Source organism: Melopsittacus undulatus, chromosome 1 (genome assembly GCF_012275295.1).
Source record: "Melopsittacus undulatus isolate bMelUnd1 chromosome 1, bMelUnd1.mat.Z, whole genome shotgun sequence".
Taxonomy (NCBI): domain Eukaryota; kingdom Metazoa; phylum Chordata; class Aves; order Psittaciformes; family Psittaculidae; genus Melopsittacus; species Melopsittacus undulatus.
The window spans coordinates 63,066,749-63,087,465 of NC_047527.1; the positions used below are offsets into that span (position 1 = coordinate 63,066,749).

The window sequence follows — 20,717 nt, forward strand, 5'->3', positions numbered from 1 at the left end:
TAAGAGGAGGACTGCTTCCACCACTTCCCTGCGCAGCCTGTTCCCGTGCCTGAGCACCCTCTCTGTGAGGCTGTTTTTCCTAATATTCAATCTAAACCTTCTCTGGTACAGCCAGAGGCTGTTACCTCATGTTCTGTCACTTGCTACTTGGGCAGAGAGACCAACCCCCACCTCACTACATCCTCCTTTCATGTAGTTGCAGAGAGCGATAAGGTCCCCCCTGAGTCTTTTTTTCGACAGGCCAAACAAGCCCAGTTCTCGGCCGTTCCTCATCAGACTTGTGTTGCAGTTTCATCTTTCACTTGCCTTCTCAGAATGAAGAGGTAAGATGTTACTTCCTCATGGTTAGTAAACCCGGCTGCCTTCCCCACGCACCGGTGTGGTGCCGAGCGAAGCACGCTGCCATAGTGCCGCGCTCCCTCCACGGGCACAGGTGCTGCCGCCGGGGCCGGGCCCGGGCGGGGCCGGAACCGCCGCCATCGCAGCGGGGCGGGCTGAGGCGAGCTAGGCGGGCGCCATGGCGGCGGCGGCGCGGGGCGGTGCGGAGCGGTACTTTACGCGCTGGTATAAGCCAGGTACCGCCGGGCGGAGCTGGGGATGGGCCGGGAGGGACCGGAGCGGGCGGTGACTGGTGTTTGTGCCTTGTTGCAGACGTGAAGGGGCGGCCGTGCGAAGACTTCTGTGTGCTGCAGCACTCCAACAGGCGAGTGTCGCTCCCGGGGGCTTGGGGTGCTTCGGCGGCCGCCCTGCCCGCTCCCCAGGACGGGTGTGTGCCTGCGGCCGGCCCAGAGCCGCTGCGTTCTAGCGCTTAGGAAGCCTCCGTCTTTCTGTAGCGAAGGAGCCGCCGCTGCTTTCTTCCGCTGCGGGCCGTGCAGGCGGCATTGAGGGGCCGGGCCATCGCCAGCTTGCCCGCCCGCTGCTCCTCCTCTCGGCACTTGGGGAGCAGCCGATGCTGATGCGTTTTGGCCGCGGGGTTGTTAAACCAAGGGGCATCGCTCCTGCAGGAGCCCCTGGAGCAGCGGGTCAGGTGCGAAATACGGGCGAGCCTGGGTTTTTATGGAAGAGGGAAGGGTGGGAGAGCGTCATATCTTAGCTTTCCTATGTCTCTTTTCAGTTACTACTCCAATAAGAACAGAGGAGCTTGAACTTTCTCCCCACACACCATGTTGCTCAGCAGATGTTTATAAAGGCCCCGGCAGTATCTGTAGTGCTGCGTCCCCTCCTGCTGAAAGGTCCTGCTGCATCGTCCTCAGTCACAGACATGCAGCATTTCAAGGGTTTCTCTGTAACGACGTTTAGAAGTAGTGTGTGTAACTTGCTTTCTAGGAAACCGATTACCTCTGTTTGAACGCTCAGCTCTTTATGCAACTTAATTGCTTTTAATTACACGTTTGTATGCCACAGACAGTGAATGCAAGATAGGAAATAAAGTGACAAACAGTTTCCACTCCGATGTAGCTGGATATTCCATTATTTGGAATAAATCAACTCTGTACCTGGTATAGGCTCAAACAGCATACCTGTCCTTCCCTAGCTCCTGCCCTGCTGCTGCTGAACCTTATCCTCAGTACAGGGTGGGTGGTGGCATCGTGAGCATTTCTGGGGTGTTGAGTCCCTAAAGAAAGGGCAGAACTTACCTACTGTCTGTGCAAAAACTGTCAGTGCCAGTTGCTCATGTGTTGAGGGACAGTGAGGAGGTGTCAGTCATTCCCAGGGGATTTCTTGCTCCTATGAAGAACTTGGAGGATTGGGGTGTTCTTGGCACAGGACAGAACGATTGCCTTGCTGTGGCCTTCAGAGCTGGGGCTTCTCTGTGGCTGCTTTGAGCATCTTGCTTTCTTGTTCTCTGGGAACAGAAACCCAACCTGGAAATAACAGGCCTGACAGCAGCAGCAAGAAAGGACACCCTCACATTTGCACTATGTACCCAGTATGTCTCAGTTGTCCAATATAAACAGTAGTTTAAATCCTGTTGATATGGGGGAAGTAAAAATATAAACATTTGTTCAAATGTCTGTAAAGATTATATTGTCAATTTGAATTCTGAAATATCAAGGCACTTGGCTTCTACAACAGCCAAATGCTCTATAAAGTATTTCACCATTATTACATGTGGAGCTGTGGCTCAGTCTGGCCTTTCTAAGCAGTGTAAAATTCTCTGTTGACTTTTTGTTTTGCCAGGTCTCAGCTCTAATAGGTGACAGCTCAAATAGGTGTTTTGTCATCTTCCCCTTGGAAGGAGGCTGGGGTCAGGAGGTAGCTGTTCTGGTCCCTTTGATCTGCGGGGCATGCTGAAAGAATTCGTCAGGACCCAGCTCCCTCTTGTGGGGAAGCTGCGCAACAAGAACTTGCGAAAGAGGAGTGCAAGGAGATGGATGCAGCATCCACAGGGAAAGACCTGGTTCTGTGCTGTGGTTTTCTCTACAGTTAGCATTCTGTTAATTCTTATCCTTGCTCTAGGTTTTAAACTCTTAAACAGAATAGCTTCGCCTATGTTCGTTTACCGGCAAGTACTGAGCTCCTCAAGTTTCCGCATTCAGCATGGTTCTAGCCTAGGTATGAAGGTGGACTGAGTCTTTAGAGCTGGGCTTGTTTCAACACCTCCAGATTCATGACAAGAAACGACCCTCCTTTAGAAAAAGATAAAACACAAGCAGTAGGTTAACTAAAGCCCAGATCACCAAAGGATACATCTGCTCTAACTATTCACCAACAGTCTTTAGCTGTTCTGAGGAAACATTGCCTTGGGTTACGTTTTCTGACAAAATCATACTGTGCTTTTACTTGATCATCTTAAGTGAATATCTACTTCAGCCATCAGCAGACAAGTGAACCAAGTATGCTTCTGTGTGGTATAACCCACGATAGAACAGCTCTAGCTGTTTTAAATAAAAAACTGTGATTCTGTTTAACAAAGAAGTGTACAGTTTTTGATCATCAAGTCTGGTATCGTGGAATAAAGCACCTTCTGTGGGGGTTGTGTTAGATCAGCGTACAACTCTCATTTGGTTTGGTACAATGGATGTTGAAGATGCCCTGAAGAGAGTGAGTCTGATTTGATCCTGTATCCAACATTTTTGTAAGGGGAGAGTTAAAATTTGGCTCTGGCCTACAGCCAATAATTATCCTCCATTTTCCTTTATTAGCTCAGATAAATTGTGTTACCCTACATGATCCTCATGCTGTCCCCCTGACCTGTCTGTCCTTGCTTCCACCCTGAGCCTGGTAGGTGCCTGTCCTGTGACTCCCACTGCAGTAGGCTATCAGCTTAACTTTCCTGCTGAACTGTAAAGGGAAGAATATTGTGCTATAAGGAGTGAAGGCAGACAACAGCCTTCACAACACTGAAAGTCCAGCTAGGAGTTTGGAGTAGGAGCCCAGATGAAGCAGTATCATTTCAGATCCCACCACTAGAGGCAGAGAATGGTGTGGAGCTTGCTTAGAGCATGGCTTCTCACAACCACAGCATAATAATTACATTTCCTTTTGCAGAATCTGTGTCATCACCTTGGCAGAAGCCCATCCTCTTCTTCAGAATGGAAAAACAATTAAAAGCATTAATTACCAAATCAGTGCCAACTGTAGCAGACTCCAGAATAAAGTCTCTGGGAAGTCAAAAAGGGTATGGCTTTTTGGTTTAGTTAGTTTTCCTTTTAATCTCTCACACTGCTAGAAACTTTGTCCTGTCTAGGCTAAAAACTTGCCAAGTTACCTTTGCATTCTGTTTTAAAACAGCTCCTCCATGGTTAAAGAATTTAGCCTTTTTTTAGAGGTGCTTGTTTAACTGCCCCAGCCAGGGCCCTACAGTGTTCCTACAGCACAGGCAGCTTCCAGTGGGGCTCAAACCAAGGCTAACAGTTGTGCTAATAATTTTCTTTCATAGTATACCAGGACACTTAAACATCCCTGAAAAGATGAAAGTTTTTTGCCACCAAAATGCTGAGGATTTGGAGACTATACTGTTTTTCTCAAACAGACCTAGAGAGCAGATGGCCTAGTTCAGTCTTTCATGGTGGGCTTTCAAATATGTGTAGCTTAACCTGGTTACACTGAAATTAATCGTGATGTTTTTCTCCTCTCTTTCCTGATAAATGTCCTAAAGCTACAAGTCTGTTATTCCACAAGAAATTTAATTATGACTTTATTTGTAAGCTCTTAACAAGATTCTCTTTAATTTGGGCACATAACTATGTTGTGTCTTCCCTTCTGCAGGGAAGCACAGCAGTGTAACTTGCAATGACTTGTTAACTATCACACTGCCTTGCTTTGTTCTGAGCAGCTTAAAAACTTCTGTGGCTGCTGGTAATCCTTTAATGAGACCCATGTAATTAGAAGTATATATATGTTTGTTTCTTTTTCAAATGCAGGGAGCTCAGTTTTTAACAGAACTTGCCCCTCTGTGCAGGATATCTTCAACAGATGATGAGGAATACACCATTTATAGGTAAAGTTTTCTCTTTCTCCTCTTACTTTGACCTTGCACTTCTACTGAATCTAAACTCTTTTTTGCAGTTGTATACGAGGGCGACTGATAGAAGTGAATGAAAATATTCTTAGCAATCCCACTATCCTGCAAGAAAAGGTAAGACACTTTCTTGCTTTGCATTTTCCAACTTTTATTTCACTGCTAACTCCAGCATTGCTTTTTAGCCATCAACTGAGGGATACATTGCAGTGGTTCTACCCAAATTCGAAGAAAGCAAGAGTATAACTCAAGGACTTCTGACACAGAAGGAGTACGAGGAAGTTTTGTTGAAACGTCTTAATTCTTCTTCATGAAATTAGTGATAGAGTTATCATCTGTGATACTAAATAAGCTACTTTTATTGTATGCTGTAATATTCATGGTATTGAAAGGCCTAGTGCCTGTTTATAGAAGTGGAACTTAAATGCCTGATTCATACAAGAATAAACCAGTTCAAATATTTTGTATATTAAGATTTGCTTTCTCTTTTTTCTCTGAGCTCTAGCACTACAAGTTTTTAAATAAGCACAGGATATGTTGGAGAGTATTTATGTTCCACAGGCAGCTTTGTTTCTGCTCTGTGCAAGTGTAATACATACAAAAAAATTACATGATTTAGCCATCACTTAATTTAAGTAAACTAATACAAGATGGAGTTTGACAAATGTGAACTGGAAATAAAAATGCAATAGAAGCCTATGTACAAAGAGCATATAAACTGGAAAATATGTATTTCACACCAAGTTGTATTTTCATGGTATCCTGAAATCAAATAATGCCCTTTGTATAGAAGTTTGCCATAATCAGTATCTACTTTCTTATATTTTAAATGGCATAACATAAAGTCTACATAATACTTTTGTGATTCTACATAAAATACAAATTATGCTCAGGAAGTTTTAATAAAAAAGGAAACAACTGCCATCTACAGATAAAGAGGGTAAAAGAAAAAGGGGTTGAGGCAAGACTATTAATCACTTAGAAATACACTTTTGCAAACATGAATCATTTCAACAAGATTAAAATTCAGTGATGCAGCTATTGAAAGAGTTCTGGCTTTTTTATTTTTTCCTAGAACTACTTCATTGCAAGTGTAACTCACAACTAAGATAAGATTTCAGTGCTTTAAGCCACAGCCCTTCAGACTACATTCCTGATTCTGCTTTATCCAAATACATAGACTGAAATAGGCCAGAGATGAGTATACAGAGTTCAACAGCAGTGTTACATATAGCATATGCAGCACAAGGTTCTTTATGTAAAATGCTGCATATGCTATATATACATATAGCATATGCAGCATAAGGTTCTTTATGTAAAATGTCTATTAGCAGCATCTTTGGGTTGAAACATCCATTAAGACATTCATAAGCATTAATTACAAAACCAGTATCAATAGTGAGCATAGGAAAGGCATTCACATTACAAAAATACATAGCAATTAGACCAGTTGGTGTTGTAATTGTCAAGTAAAGGGACATCTATTAGATGTGACAACGGTCAACAGTTTTAATTCAAATTAACCTGATTTGACTTTCCACAAATGAAAGCAATATTGAAAATTCACCAAGTGTTATTTTCAGATGGGAGTTCCTGCATTTCTAAGTGCTCTAATTACTTGCTCTCTAAAAACGTCATGCTTGTTACATGATTTTCTAAAGACTTGATGCCAAATGTTTCAGCTCTCCTTTCTGGTGTATGTGCATTTGTACCAATCCGTCTTCGGTCTTCTCTCCATGGTGGAGCAGGTTTAAGGCAGCCATTTCCTGCTTTATTCTGCACAAATTAAAAAAAAAATAAATAAAAAAATATTAAAATATTTTTAAAGAAATGAAAACCAGCAACAACAGAAACCCCAAATTTAAAACACTGCAGATTAACCAAGTACTCACCTTTCTCAGCAATTTGCAGCAAAGTGGAAGAAGTTGGCATAACAGAGTCATCACGTTCCTTGTTTTCAGAATGCACGCATCAACCTAAACAAATAAGACCACTCATTACTAAGCAATTTTTTTAATGCTTGAGATGATAATCTATTTCAAGCTTGAATATGTAATATTTGTCCTTCATAAATCCCTTGTAATCAAAAGGCTTTGCTTACCCTTTTTGAATGTAAATAGTATGTGTAAGGCAAAAGCATCCCTTCTGTTAACCCAAGACTTGAGCTAGGAAGTAGAAGGGAATGACACACATCCCAAGAGAAGGAACTAATAATAATATTAAACAGTAATGTAGGTGTCTTGGAAAGAAGCTGTTACCATCTAAGTATGATTAGTCACAATTATTCATGTTTTGGTTTAGTTTTATGTTCTGTCAGTTCTGTGATTCAGAAAGCCATGCATCATGTAAGCTTACCTTAGAAGTTACAGTAAAGGTCAACTAAATATTAGAGCATTTGAGTTTATGCCTCAAGTCTAACACTCAGCACAGGTCACAAGTCTGGGCCCTTGACAAACATTAATTTGATAGCCTTTTATCTCTCTGTAGTGACACATCACCCTGTATAAACAGACTGGGGCTCCCACTTAGTTTAGCTAGAGAGTGTAAACGAAACCAAGCAGTAGCCCTGAGGTGCTGAGTTCGGACCTGAGTGCCTTAGATGCTGTTGCCAGTTTCAGTCCCTGTTGTAAAATTTGAAGCATCTTTTCCATAGCTCATTAGAAACAAACATCCAGGTGCATAGAAAACGGTCTTGCTCACATTGATCATACTGAAAAAGACAAGGCTACAAAACAATAGCACCTGTGTTGAAGAAAACTCCCTCCTGTGACAAGACAGTGTGGTAAATGGTTTGGAGTACAGTTATCAGTGACAAATGTCTCAAGAGACAAAACATTTTCAGCAAAAGTAACAGTTCTTACTGTTCTTCCTCTACCCTTCACACATCAGCTTCTCAAATCATGCCAAGTGCAAAACAGTACTTCAAGTTGAAGTAAACTTCCACAGAAGGAGTAGCACCAATGACATACTGCATAGAAGAAAAATGCTTGCACAACAGCATACAATTTTGTACTTATTAATTTTTATAGTCCCCTGTCAATCCAAGAAGTTCGCCTATCAGGGACTGTTTCATATTTTAGCAGGAACATAAATTAATAAGTTACTATATTTCAAAAGCATTTAGGTCTTACTTTCAGGAATATATATCATTTTTAGCTCACCTTTGTAAATGTAGCACTTTTACCCTGAACAGAAGCTTTAGCTGTTATTTGGAGCTGTTTGCACATAGAGATCAGTTTCTCAGCCTCCAACAGAAGCAAAGGTTTATCATCAACACGTACCTGAAATGTGTTTCAGGAAGACAAAAGCACTGTATTAAAGATTCTGAGATAAGTTAATGGAGAAGACAGCACAACCAACTTTTAGGCAGTCTTATAGTGCTGAAAGCTGAACAGCTGGTTTAGAGGTCATACCTCACCTGATCAGAAAAGGCATGAAGAGCTGAAGCAAGCTTTGTGCCCTCTGTAGCAAAAATCTGAAATGCAGAGAAAGTATGTAACAAAATGAACCACAATAAAAGATGAGGCTCTTTTCCTTTGTTGTTTTAATAGTGTGCTATAAAGTAAAAAGGTAGCCCAAAACATCTGTAATAGTTGTATACATTTATGGTTAACAACTCAGGAGTTTGCGGTGACTTTGAAGTAACAGACTACACTACTAATTCTCCCAGATAAGCAAAGTATAAAGTCCTTTCCTTTAAATATAAAAAAAACTGGCTTCCAATTATTTTTTGCACCGTAGCAGCTCACAAGAGTTTTGTGGGTAGATGACACCTGGATTTGCTTATTGTCTTGACAAAGGTAACCAGCCTCCTGTTAAATACAGGCACATCTTTAGAAATACCGTACCACATTCCTCCATTTGTCCCCTTTTCTTTGTATTCTTCAAACTTTTACATCTTCTTTCTTTCCCCTAAAAATACTGCTGCTCAGACTAGGATGGAGTATCCACCAACACTGTCAGGGACTGAGCTGTGACACAATGAATATTATTACTAATGCATGGAAGGGCACTGTATTTGCTATAATGCCAGTTTGCTATTCCTACTCCAAACTGGAATCTCTTTGTTTAATGAATGCTGCTACTGGAACACTGAAAAGCTAGCTTTCAGAAGTATGCACCAGTTAGGCTGCTTAAAATCTACAGATCTATAGTTGCCAGTCAATGCATGACACACTGCACCTATGTGTAAGGAATCAGAGAGTAAGGTTCATAGAATCATGGAATGGTTTGGGTTGGAAGGGACCTTAAAGACCTTAAAATTCCAAACCCCCTCTGCCATTGGCAGGAACACCTTCCACTAGACCAGGTTGCTCAAAGACCCGTCCAACGTGGCCTTGAACACTGCCAGGCATGGGGCAGCCACAACTTCTCTGGGCAACCTGTGGCAGTGCTTCACCACCCTCACAGTAAAGAACTTCTTCCTAATATCCCTACCTGTCCATGTAAAAAGTCCCTCTCTAATTTTGCACAGGCCCCCTTTAGGTACTGGAAGCTGCTCTAAGTTCTCCCTGGAGCCTCCTCCATGCTGAACAACCCCAAAACTCTCAGCCTGTCTTTCAATGTGTTCTGCACTGAGTGCATAGCTCCTATTTTGTTAAAAATATATTACCTCTGCTTGATGAAATAAATCTTGAGTAGTTTTCAGAAGTCCTTCTCCTCTGTGGGAAATAATGAAAGAGAATGTATGACATGCACAGACTGCAGATTATTTTGCCTACTACTTGCACAATTTATAAGTATCTCTCTCACCCCATTCACTTTACTGACCTGTAAAGCATCACTCTTTTAGAGGATACTATGCACAACAATAACTTACTACAGAAACTGCATTTCAAAAATATAAACACCTCAGTGGCAAGGGCACTATTCATGAATAAGCAATGGTTCAGTTCTCAGCAGCTGAACAATGACAGAAATCTGGATCTCTGGCATACTGAATATTACTGGGATAGTAGGTATGAAAAAAATCACAAACTCTTCTCTCTTCTTGAAAAACCCTAAATTCATCAAATAAGAGAGTTGTCATTGCATGGGCAAGTTTCAGAAGAGCACCCTTCACTACAACAAAGATCAGTAATCCTTATCTACCAATACATGCCTGTGCTTTAATTCCCTTCAGTTTGAATGTATTTACGAACATGCTCCTTAAAATGTTTTCTGTACCCAAGGAATACTTAAATAGTTGTTCTGCAACAAAACAGATGTATAGCACTTAGCCCCCACCCCCTTAAATTTATTATTAAACAGCTTAGAAATTTACAAGAACTTATAAAGTATGAGGATAGAAATTAAAGCTCCTTTCTGAATGTGCCCCAATGATTACACTCTGAAAAATTAAACTGTCTTATTTCTCATGAACATTGTTAATGCTGCTCTTCCCCCCAAAGCATGTTGTATACAGTGTAATTACCTGGTAAATAAATACATGGAGTAGGCCATACTTGACATGCCTTGTCCATGTTGCACAATCTCATTCTCCTGATCCTCCCATTTCTCTGTCTCAGAATCCACATCAGATGTGAGCAAATGCAATTCTAGTCCGAGTTTTGCAATTTTTGCCTGTTCCTGTAAATGACAACCACATTTATGGCACTTGAAAATACATTCTTCAGACAAAATTAAAAAATTAAGAAGTTTACTAAAATGATAGCATCTTACCTCAGTATCAAGTTTGACTGGCTTTAATGCTTTCAGATTTGCATTATGCTTCTGTTTCAAACAAAAAATAGTATTTTTAAATAAAAGAAATTAGTAATCATATTAGTAACAGATCATAAGAGGTAGTGCTGTACTCAAGAGACAGACTTTGCAGGCGAGTTCCAGTGGGTCAGACAAACTTCCCAGTAGAAGCTGAGAACCTGTTCTAATCTGGCTGTCCACCTGAAATGGCATGTGCAATCAGGGGTGTGCCTACAGGTACCCCAAGGTTTTAATGAAAAATCTCTTCCATAGTTCTCAGACTCTACTTCCTCATGCAGCACCATCTCTTCTCCTTACCCTCTAAATCCTCAGTAATACTTAGTAGTAAATAAAGTCTTAACCAAGTACTAGGGCACTGATTTTTCCATCAAAGATGATACTGATGTAACAGGGACTTGGAAGTTGGTTTAGCTAGTAGCAAGCTGATCTAGGATACAACCAATGTAAATGCTAGTGTGATGATGTAGGTTGTTATTCTGTGTCACTTTGTTGAACTAGCCGGAAACAAATACTGACACTTTGGTCTTTTTGTGGGTCTCCTTTTATTTAAGTCATGAACTATCTGCAATACCCATCTGGGTGCAAACTAAATATTGGCTCAGATTAAACAATAATTAGTGGTGCTGATGTGAGCAGACTACCTGGTAAGGCAGAGTTTGCCCACTGAGTAATATATAATACACAGTAATGCATGATTTGCTTCAGATCAGTTTACATGTAGAAAGCAGCAATTTCTGGCTTTGTGTGCTAGCGCTGTCACTGCGCAGAGACAGCAAAAACTAACAGACATGGAAGCCACAGTCCACATTCAGAACTGCTCTGGAGTGCAGAGGACTGGAAAGTACAAGCTGGCATCACAATTTGGAGAGGTGTGAGCTACTGGAGGAGGTTGGATGCTAAGAGTGCAGGACTGAGATCCTTGTCTGACAACCTGGAAAGAGCTGTTATTCAGTAGTGGGAGTACTTGGGCAAATTAAGTGCACTAATACCTGCAAGGGGAGCAAAAACCATTATCCAATGTGAACAGCATCAGAAATAAGTTCCATGTACCATCTCCATCTCTCACTTCAAGAGTCTGAGCAAAAATAAAGTACCACTATTGAAGTTCCCACTGCATTCTGCTGCTCAGTTTAGCTTTCATGCTGTTTGTCTTTTTCCATCCCAAAATTTTTAGATATTCTGAACCCTATGAATATCTTTCCAAATCAGACACTGTAATTCTGCCTATGTATTAGAAATGCTGATCTTGTATCAAAAGATTTCACAAAACAAAAAGCTTTTCTGTCCATAGATAACTAAAGAAATCCCAGAATGTTCCTCAGATCTGTGTTTTTTTTCCATTCTGGTGTTCACTCACACACTGTTTGAATATGAAAATCGGTAAAAATCAGGTAAGAAGTTATTCTACTTTTAAAATATGATTTGACACCTAATACTATAGAGAAAAACATACCTGTGCATTAAGCACATGAATGATCATTCCTGCTCTGTCCTCAGCTATGACACTTGTTACAAGCAAAGAGCACAGTCACAGTTAAACAGAGGTAACAAAATATGTAACCTAGTTAGATCAACAGGAACAGTGTGGCTCCTGTGCAGGCACAGCATGGGCACTAGCCAGGCACAGCAGACCTCTGTGATGGCAGCAGGAAGAGGCAGTACTGAAGTCACAGCACTGGAATGAGGGACAATTCCAAAGGTTAGTGCATCTCTTAGGCAGAGAAATTACTTTGTGAAGGAATCTGTTGTCTTAAGGATGTAATCTATATTTCCTCTCCACTGGCAAACTGTATTAATCATAACTCCCCCACATCTATGTATCTTGCAAAATTCAAAAGGTGGCAGCAACCTGCCAAAAACAACGAAGTAGAACTGCTTAAATCCTGGGAACAAGGTTAAAAATAAAGAATAAAATCAGATTACCACTTCTTTTCAGCATGTTACAGTGTATTCTTACTGTTTTCATCGTAACAATGCATTTTTATTACATAGCATGACAGTTGAGTACATGGTAAAAAAAAAGGTTGTATTAATGAACAGGAATTAAAGCTCATGTACAATCAAAGCATACAATGTAACTAGTTACCCTACTTTTCAGGATGTTTGCTATTAATTTACTAAATTGACAAAGTTTGATATTTTACTGTCAGCCAGTCAAGATGCATGTTACCAAGACACTGCTATGTCCTCATCAAGGTGTGACACGGAAAGAAGTCAATTAGTTAATAGCAGATATAAAGTAAATACAACAATTCCAAAAGCAACTTACCCCTGGTCTGGGCAGTGACAGGTAGACACGCTTCTCTCCTATGAAGAACACACACGTTTACAACATCATTTGTATGCAGATTTTAATCTGTGGGATCACAGGGTCTTACTTCATCCTTCCTTAAGTCACAGTACTACAAAACCCTATTACTTACCTGTAATTTCTCATCTTTATATATTGCAGAGAATTCTCACTGTCTCATGCTACCAGAGCGAGACAAGCCAAGAACCCTGAACTGCTCTGATTTTACCTCTCAGCAACTGGCAGTTAAGAAAGCTTCTCTGAACTGTTTCCCTCAATTAGATTTCTAGTCCTCTGTATGCAATCCATGAGTGGGACTGAGTAGCTACCACTACATGCACTCATTTTGTTGCAATGTACAGAACACAGAGTGGTAATTCCACATAAGGCTTTTCCTGGCATGGGTTAGATGGTCTGAAGTCTGGAATAGGCAATGCCTCTAGTGAGAAACGTAGGCAGGCTTTTTTTGTAAGTAATGACAATAAAACTCTCATTTTGTACTGTACTACATGTATCCTATGTGCACTGTATTTTATGAAGAAAAAGGTTCTATAGCATTTTACACATATATTGAATTATTTCTGATATCCCCAGGAGCCACAGATATTCCAAGTCTGAGCAAAACAAATGATGAGGAAAAAACCACCAACCTTTTAGGTATTACCTTAAAGTGCGTAAGAATTTATCGGCAAGAGGAAACAGTGCCTGGGCTAACAGCCTAGGATTAGAGCTCCAGTTACCAGAAAACTTAGTATCTATGAAGACTTACACTTACTAAGGTAGACTCAGAAGAGCAAAATCTGCTATATAAAATAAAATAAAATAAAATAAAATAAAATAAAATAAAATAAAATAAAATAAAATAAAATAAAATAAAATAAAATAAAATAAATAAAATAAAATAAAATAAAATAAAATAAAATAAAATAAAATAAATAAAATAAAATAAAATAAAATAAAATAAAATAAAATAAAATAAAATAAAAAATAAAATAAAATAAAATAAAATAAAATAAAATAAAATAAAATAAAATAAAATAAAATAAAATAAAATAAAACCACCTTAAAAGCTAGTGAAAAACAGATTTTTCACCACCTGAAGAAACAAAGGGCTACTATCATGGACAGCAGTACCAAGTTTACATAGAGATGATGCACCTTGACAGACAGAAGGACAAGCAACAACCCCCTCCTACAACTGCTATTTCCTCTTCTTGTATGAGTTCCTAGAGAAATTCCAGTCTGAGTCCTCATAGGACAGTTCTCCTGTGCATTCATGGTATCTTTTTTTAAGTAAGCTCTTTATCTCCTGGCACCACAGAAAACTCCATGTCAAGGCAACTGACTCCCTAAAAACCAAATTTCAGTAATTAACAAGTGAACCTCAATCCTCTTCCAGTTTTCCACTTTCCAGTAGCCCCAGTCATGCTTTTCCCTCCAAAATGTCTCTATTTCAACTTCTAAATCTTGCTCTTGATCTCAATTCTTATCGGAAAGTAGGATGGCTGCAGCCCTGCTTCACCCTTCTTTCCAGAACTCCTATTTCTAGATTCTGTTCTGTATTTCCTGTTCACCAAATACGGCCCTCCCAAATCCTCCTGGCCATCGAACTCCTCTCAAAACAAGCGGGCAAAACAAGAGGAGGGAAAAAAAAAAGCCAGTTACTTTCATACATAATTCTCTCACTCCTGACCAAGCTACAAGGGAGCAATTGGGTGATTATTCACATTCTTCTCCAGCATGTTGAAACCAAGAAGTTAGGAAAAAAGAGAGACTGTCTGACAGCCAACAGATGGGATGGTACTTTTCTTAGGTGATTCATCTCAAAGTGCAAGAGCCTCAAATTTAAGTATCTAACCTAAACCTTCCAGCTGACAGGAATCACTCTCACAAGATGCCCAGCACTCTCCTCAGCTCCAACCACCTACGCAGAGATTCAAATGCCAACACTGTGCAGAATGGGCCTCTTCACTGTTTTAGGATTAAGCAAGAGAAGGGAAACTCAACCTCACTCTCCCATTCTGCACAGCACAGAGGCATTTCAAAACCCACATGAAGGTTACTGGGCTGTGGTGTGCTCACCAGCCTCCTCACCCCTCTCCCCAAGACAAGCCCACTTCACCTTGGGCATGATCTGGTGTGATTACATTCAAATTCAGTAAAATATTGCTTCATTTCCAAGCTAAATCTGGTGCTCTACCCATGTGAGATTTGAAGCTCAGTATGAGAAATACCTAATTTGATGATAGCAAATAAACACTGGATAAGGAGTTATGCAATTGCACGTAACAATAAAGAAATGAGTATAAACAATGTGAATCTAGTATAATCAGAAAAATGTTTCTTTTATTTGATGTGTCCAGCACATTTAATCACCACTCAATTTTTGCCTCTTAAACTGTATCCTGAACTCTCTAACAAAGCCAAACATTTAAATTGGTAGTACAAAAATACAAGGTTTTAAACTGAGAAGAAAAAATATATATACCTTCTTATTTAATACTATCTTTTCTTACACACACATCATGATTCTACTAGAAATAAAGCACTTGTTACATTTTAGTCTGTAAAATAAAGACACTTTTACCAACGGTAACATTAAGATAAGTATCATGAGTAACGAGAAGAGTAAAGTCTTACAAAATATTGAGAAATTTCACTGTGTTTGGAGACTAAAGTTTTGTGAATGCCACTCTTACAATCTCTTAGCAAACACGTATTTTAACTTATTTATTGAGTCACCAGTCATGTTTTCTAGAAGAAAAAGTGTTGAAAGTGGTAATGTAGACTTAGGATATTTCCTGGAAGCAAAAAGATGAAGGTATTTAGGTGAGATTTTTGTCTTTTTCTTTTTTGGGGCAAGAGTCACTCTGATGTCCAACAAGAGAACACAAGCAAGAGAAAAAAAAATAGCTGACAATACAGAACAAATCTTTGTAGAAGATGGGTAGATATAAGACGCCAATTCTTTCTAAGGAGATAACTGACAGTTAATATGAAACAATCCAGATTCAATGGAAGTCCCTTACTAGGCTGGGACACAAGATAAGGAAAACAGACATGATTTCTTAAGCATCGTTTTGGCAATACAAGACCTAATGCACTCAAGGCCATTTAAAGAACACAAGCTGTCCTTACTATCTTACCAACAGTGGTATCAGAACACTTCATGCTGAAGGACAGACTGAGAAAACAAGAGGCACTAACAAGAGCAGACTCATCTGGCTGTGCTAAACAGAAGTCAGGCTTCACTGCAGCCAGGCCCACACACACTAATAGCTTCCAACATGCTCAGCAAAACCTACCCATTCTCTTCTCTCTCCTTCAAGCAACGACACTGGGTTGCCTTGTGAAGTGATGCTTCAAAGAAACTGTAAACTACCACTAGTGGAAAATGGCTGTTACCTGCTGTCAACAACCACAAGAGGAAAGAAAGTTACTAACTAGAGGAAAGGCTGGGAATCTGTCACAGCATTCAAGAACTATTTGGTTGGAAACCAAGTACATGTTTTGCTGTGGCTGCATGATTCCCATCCTATTAAGTACAGTAATACAATACATGTACACGCACACATACACATACATATACATATAAAAAGTTTCTCATTCAACCTTGCTAGATCATTGTATGAATATGAAAAAAAAAAATCACATAATGGATGGTCAGTCTAGCAAATTCCAAATTTATGATAATAAATTAATATTAGAGTAATACTATATTTTAAGTTACATTATGTAAAACGTAATGCTATGTTTAAATTAAGTTAGTATGTCCTTGGCTCCCAAAACAAACAAAAATCCCACTGAAAGTTAAAAGGCCCATAAACAGGATCTCTGATTGCTACACATCTTTAGATGTTATTCCAGACCAATGTGGACAAACAAGAGGATAACAACGATCATGTATTTCTCAAACACATCAAATTCTCACACACCTGCAATGCACACAAATACTGCAAACCTACTCAGAACTTCAATATCTGTTTTCCTTTTACAGGTCTGCAGGCTCAGACACACATTCATCTAGCAACCAGCAAAAACAGTTTAAGACACTACACCCCATGGCTGGTTATTAAGTGCCCTCACAACAAAGCTGGCAGAAAAGAACTGCTTACAGAAAAAGCTGATCAAGCACAGAAAGTTAAAACTGACAAACTAAACTCCAAAAATGGAAAAAGGGCTCGCATTAACAGCAAGATGAAGTATTGTATCATTGATGAAGTGCCATCTAACCTGAATAAGGGTTTACTTTTTGTGTGTCTGGATACAAAACCAAAGTTCCTGTATTTAACTAAATCTAAGCTTTTAAACCTGAGTGATTTTCTTAAAAATACAAGACATTCAGTATTATCATATATTACATTCTACCTGCACACAATTATACTTTGAAGACTGAAACAAACACGTAGCCGCAAGAAGTATGACAGGCTACATAAAGACATCATCTGGAAAAAAAATATGTTAGATAACAATGAAAAACAATATGGTTTCCATTTAAAGGGAAATTACCCTACGCTAAAAGTAAACAGATTTATTTTCTTTTTAAGATTCCACGGTTTTCTTCTACATGTTGTACAAATACCAGTAAACTTACCAACCAGAGAAAATATCCCAAGATTGTGCAGTCATCAGAGATTCCATCCACGAGAAAGGACAGCAGTTTAAAAATCAAATAACTACATTCACTACATTATGAAGTGAATACAAGGCAAGCTGACAGCATAGAATATATATGTATATTTTTTTTTCCCCCAGAAATACAGGAAATGAATTAAACATGTTACATAAATTAAGTTCTCTCTTCACTGCAATAAACTGGTATGCCCTAGACAGGCCGAAAGGTGGGATGAAAGCCCTACATCCCTAATATTTGGACACCACTGGCAAAGAGCAGTGTGGAATACTTCTGTGTCTTTGGAACAATTCCACTTGATTTTACTAACCACAGTGTAGGAAGTTAAACATATGTAATTTTACACAAATCAGACCTTTACATTTTTAGCTGTTTTTCTTTGAAAAAAGAAAAATCCAGTAAGCATCCTAATTCAACACCTATACAAAACGAACAAATTTGTGTATTGCCACCTAGATTCCACACTGCCATACGGGATGTGGGACTGTCTATTGTGCTCTTAAGAAAAACATGCTTCCTGAATCACAGTTAAAATTCCTAGACTACATGTTTTAAAAACTACTTTTCTATTTTTACATAGCATTCTTACCTCTTCTTCCTTCAAACACATCATTGATTTCTCTTAACAGCATAGACATGTCACTCAGTTGAGACTCCCAGGCCTCACAGAACACCTCAAGATTTTCTTTTGCAATCTTGCTAGATGGGTGTAATGCCAGTGTTTCTGCAGCAGAAATTATCTGGACAGAGAACAAAATATTTGCTATTGGTAGTCCCAGTACATAGTGTTGCACAGGAATTCACAAATGCCTTCACAGGCAAACCACAAAATCAAACTGCTACTGTTACATCTATAGTGTATTCATCTGACATCTGCAGGCTTGATGATCTTCCTTGTGCATTCATTCAGCTAGCACCCAAGATTAAAATGTAATTCTTTCTTAGTACTGTTTTGAACAGTTCTATGTCAGGTCTCCAAAAAATTCATACAAGTAATTTTTATTGATTTATGTCCAGCAAAAGTGTCCAGATAAAAGCTAGGCATACCTGTGGGCCAGTGACCTGGAAGGTATCTTCTGCATGTATGCATGTAATCTCAAGGGGCTCAGTTCCAGAAACATGCCTCAGTAAGCGACACATCTGAATGTATGTCATAAATTAAAGAGAGAAAGGAATGGTTAAAAATATGCTCTCATTAGTAGTGAGGAAAGGTGCACCTGCACAAAGGCACACACACAGTGCCACAAACTTATTGATGGTCCCTTCAGAAACTTGGAGACCATACAGCTGGGTGTTTCTCAGGGAGCATTTCCAACAATAGGGCTAAATCCTGACTTGGAATGTGTAGAAAATCACCAAGAGAAAGAAGAGTCTTAATAAACAAAAATAAACCAACAACAATTTCACATATTTATGAATGAACAAACCTGAAAGCTAATTAGGCACCTACAGAACATGGAAACATTGTAGCATAAATGACTTCACCAAAACAGGCTTACTCAGCAATTAGTAGTCATGTGGAAAACTCAGGCTTTCATCACCCAGGGGAGTGAATTATCTTTGAGCAAATCACCATCAAATTACTTTAGGGAAGACCTGTTTCCTTTCACAGTAAGTAAAATGTAGTTTTGTTTCGTTGGCTTTTGTTTTTTCTTGCTAACAAGATTAAGAGTGAACTTTGGCCTGAGAAGGAACATTGAAGTTTTCAGATCTAAAGGAGAATTTAAAAGACAGAGATAGCAAATATGAAACTAATGGCACTGTCCATCATCAAAAATGCTACAAGGCCTCACACAGAAAGTTTAATCTCACAGTTATGCCTGGAAAAGAAAAGAAAGAAAAAATTATTGTCTCACTGGAACACTACTTAAGTTACAGAAAAAGGAGACAGCAAAGCTGAAATCTAAAGTCCACAGCGTTGACTTGCCAGCCCCAGAAATTCCAGGGTGATGCTTCTGCATATCATCCTTCCGGGATGAATCCTCAAGGCCCATATGGTATCAGACCATTTTTAGAAATTGGTAAGATCTATATGTTACAAAAGTGTTGGCTTCACCATGTTCCAGATCAAAGTGATGTATCTCTGCATGCATCCTACTGGTAGAGTTACTTCTGCTCATCTGTCAGATGAGAGAGCAATGCATGAGATAAATGCCAGCCATCCCCTCCACAGGCACTCCTAGAAACCACAGTCTTCTAAAAGCCACAATCTCTCAGTAGTCTCGGAAGTCCTATTTGTTCATATGTCTGAATACTACGCATATGAAACCATGAATGTGTTAGTACATGAAACATACAGACTGCTTTTCACAAAGCAGAAAGATTTTCAGTGGCCCTCATCTGACAAAAACTACACAAGATCTTCAAAACAGTCAAGTTCATCGCATTAAGAAACTTCATTCTACATTCCCAGAGCTTCTAAAACATGCCTTTGGGTTCAGCTGTTGCTGAATGCCTACTGCACGAAAGAAAAAGGCTATCATCTCTATTTGGATCTAGAAACCTATTTTTAATGACTGTTTTAGTCACAATATATACATATAGATTGAGGCTAGATTGAGGAGGAAAATTGGGTATGGCTGTACATCCCTTCTACAACAGTACGCCACAGTAACACCTCTGGCTCAGACCCTGCCATGAGCAAGACAAAATTCAACAGTATATCAGAAAAATAAAATAAACATCATAAAAGCACAGACCAAAGCCTTCCTAAATAATAGATTAAGACAAATCTGGCCACTCGTTTTCTAAGTGCCTTACAAAATGAAAGCAGCTGTGAACTCACCTCAACAAGTTGTTCTTTCTGCTCTGATAGCTTGCAGGTATATTCTGCTACAGCTTCAAGATTTCCTTCTACTCCTGTTATTTTTAATGCTTTGAGAACCATATGATCCGTATGGTACTTTAGCAGATCTGCTGCCAAAGATGTTGCTGCACTGTGAACCTTGAGTAGCATTAAAAGAAGGAGAGATAAGCCATGGAGAGAAAAAAAATTCACCCACTACCAAGTAAAATAAGAGACAAACTGATTTTTCAAAGAAACAAAATATATACGGCCATGAAAGCTCCTATATAGCCTGCATATTTTCTCTGACTTTAATTCTCAAATGACAAAGATAAATTCAATTGCTCTCAAAAAAAACCCAACCCCCACAAGTAAATATGGAGAGAAACAGAAGGGGAACAGGGTAAAATGAGGACATGAAGTTATGACACCACTGCTTTCTGATAATGCTACAGCTGGGAGAAAACCAGGTGCATGAATTTGTGAGGCACCAAGTTCAGCGTAAGCATGGCACAAAGGCTGCTCCTCATGAAGAACACACATCGAACTGCGGATCAGACTGAAGCCACACAGCATCTGAGATTATAATATATTAGAAATTAAGTTCCTATGAATAAACTGAATTCTCAGTTATGGAAATAGAAGAAAAAATCAGCTTGTGAGCTGGCCTTAGAAAAGTAAAAAGCATCTTTTCTGCAAGGAGACTCAAGCCAGAGATGTGTCTTGAAGGAGTCTCACTCTCCGTACACTTCCGACAAGCAAGGAGAAGCTTCCAGTTGAAACACATCCCTAAAGCCAGATCCACTGTCAGATCCAAATATCTGCTGAAATCATGCTGTGA

General features: G+C 39.4%; 2 protein-coding genes across 2 annotated transcripts in view; one reads left to right on the forward strand and one right to left on the reverse strand.

The window, feature by feature from the left end:
• The first annotated feature begins 467 nt into the window (after window positions 1-467).
• Window positions 468-4,938, forward strand: ABITRAM (actin binding transcription modulator). The gene is made up of 6 exons (XM_005153415.4): window positions 468-575; window positions 652-703; window positions 3,493-3,622; window positions 4,368-4,444; window positions 4,513-4,582; window positions 4,651-4,938. Exons 1-6 carry the CDS (start codon window positions 518-520, stop codon window positions 4,777-4,779), a joined length of 516 nt encoding a protein of 171 aa, XP_005153472.2. The 5' UTR covers window positions 468-517; the 3' UTR covers window positions 4,780-4,938.
• Window positions 4,596-20,717, reverse strand: part of CTNNAL1 (catenin alpha like 1) — a 55,674-nt gene continuing 39,552 nt past the window's right edge. Inside the window, exons 9-19 of the mRNA XM_034060900.1 lie at window positions 19,877-20,035; window positions 18,139-18,231; window positions 17,681-17,831; window positions 12,438-12,475; window positions 10,127-10,177; window positions 9,879-10,033; window positions 9,078-9,126; window positions 7,884-7,940; window positions 7,627-7,746; window positions 6,358-6,441; window positions 4,596-6,241 (exon numbers count right to left, since the gene is read on the reverse strand). Coding sequence (XP_033916791.1) covers window positions 6,080-6,241; window positions 6,358-6,441; window positions 7,627-7,746; window positions 7,884-7,940; window positions 9,078-9,126; window positions 9,879-10,033; window positions 10,127-10,177; window positions 12,438-12,475; window positions 17,681-17,831; window positions 18,139-18,231; window positions 19,877-20,035 — 1,119 coding nt within the window. The 3' untranslated portion in view covers window positions 4,596-6,079. The remainder of the gene's footprint in view (window positions 6,242-6,357; window positions 6,442-7,626; window positions 7,747-7,883; window positions 7,941-9,077; window positions 9,127-9,878; window positions 10,034-10,126; window positions 10,178-12,437; window positions 12,476-17,680; window positions 17,832-18,138; window positions 18,232-19,876; window positions 20,036-20,717) is intronic.

Excerpts from the sequence above, each read along its gene's own strand:
- ABITRAM (XM_005153415.4), top strand. The coding sequence starts at position 518 with ATGGCGGCGGCGGCGCGGGGCGGTGCGGAGCGGTACTTTACGCGCTGG. Across the intron at positions 576-651 it reads TACGCGCTGGTATAAGCCAG|ACGTGAAGGGGCGGCCGTGC; the intron begins GTACCGCCGGGC and ends GCCTTGTTGCAG. Across the intron at positions 4,583-4,650 it reads CCACTATCCTGCAAGAAAAG|CCATCAACTGAGGGATACAT; the intron begins GTAAGACACTTT and ends ATTGCTTTTTAG.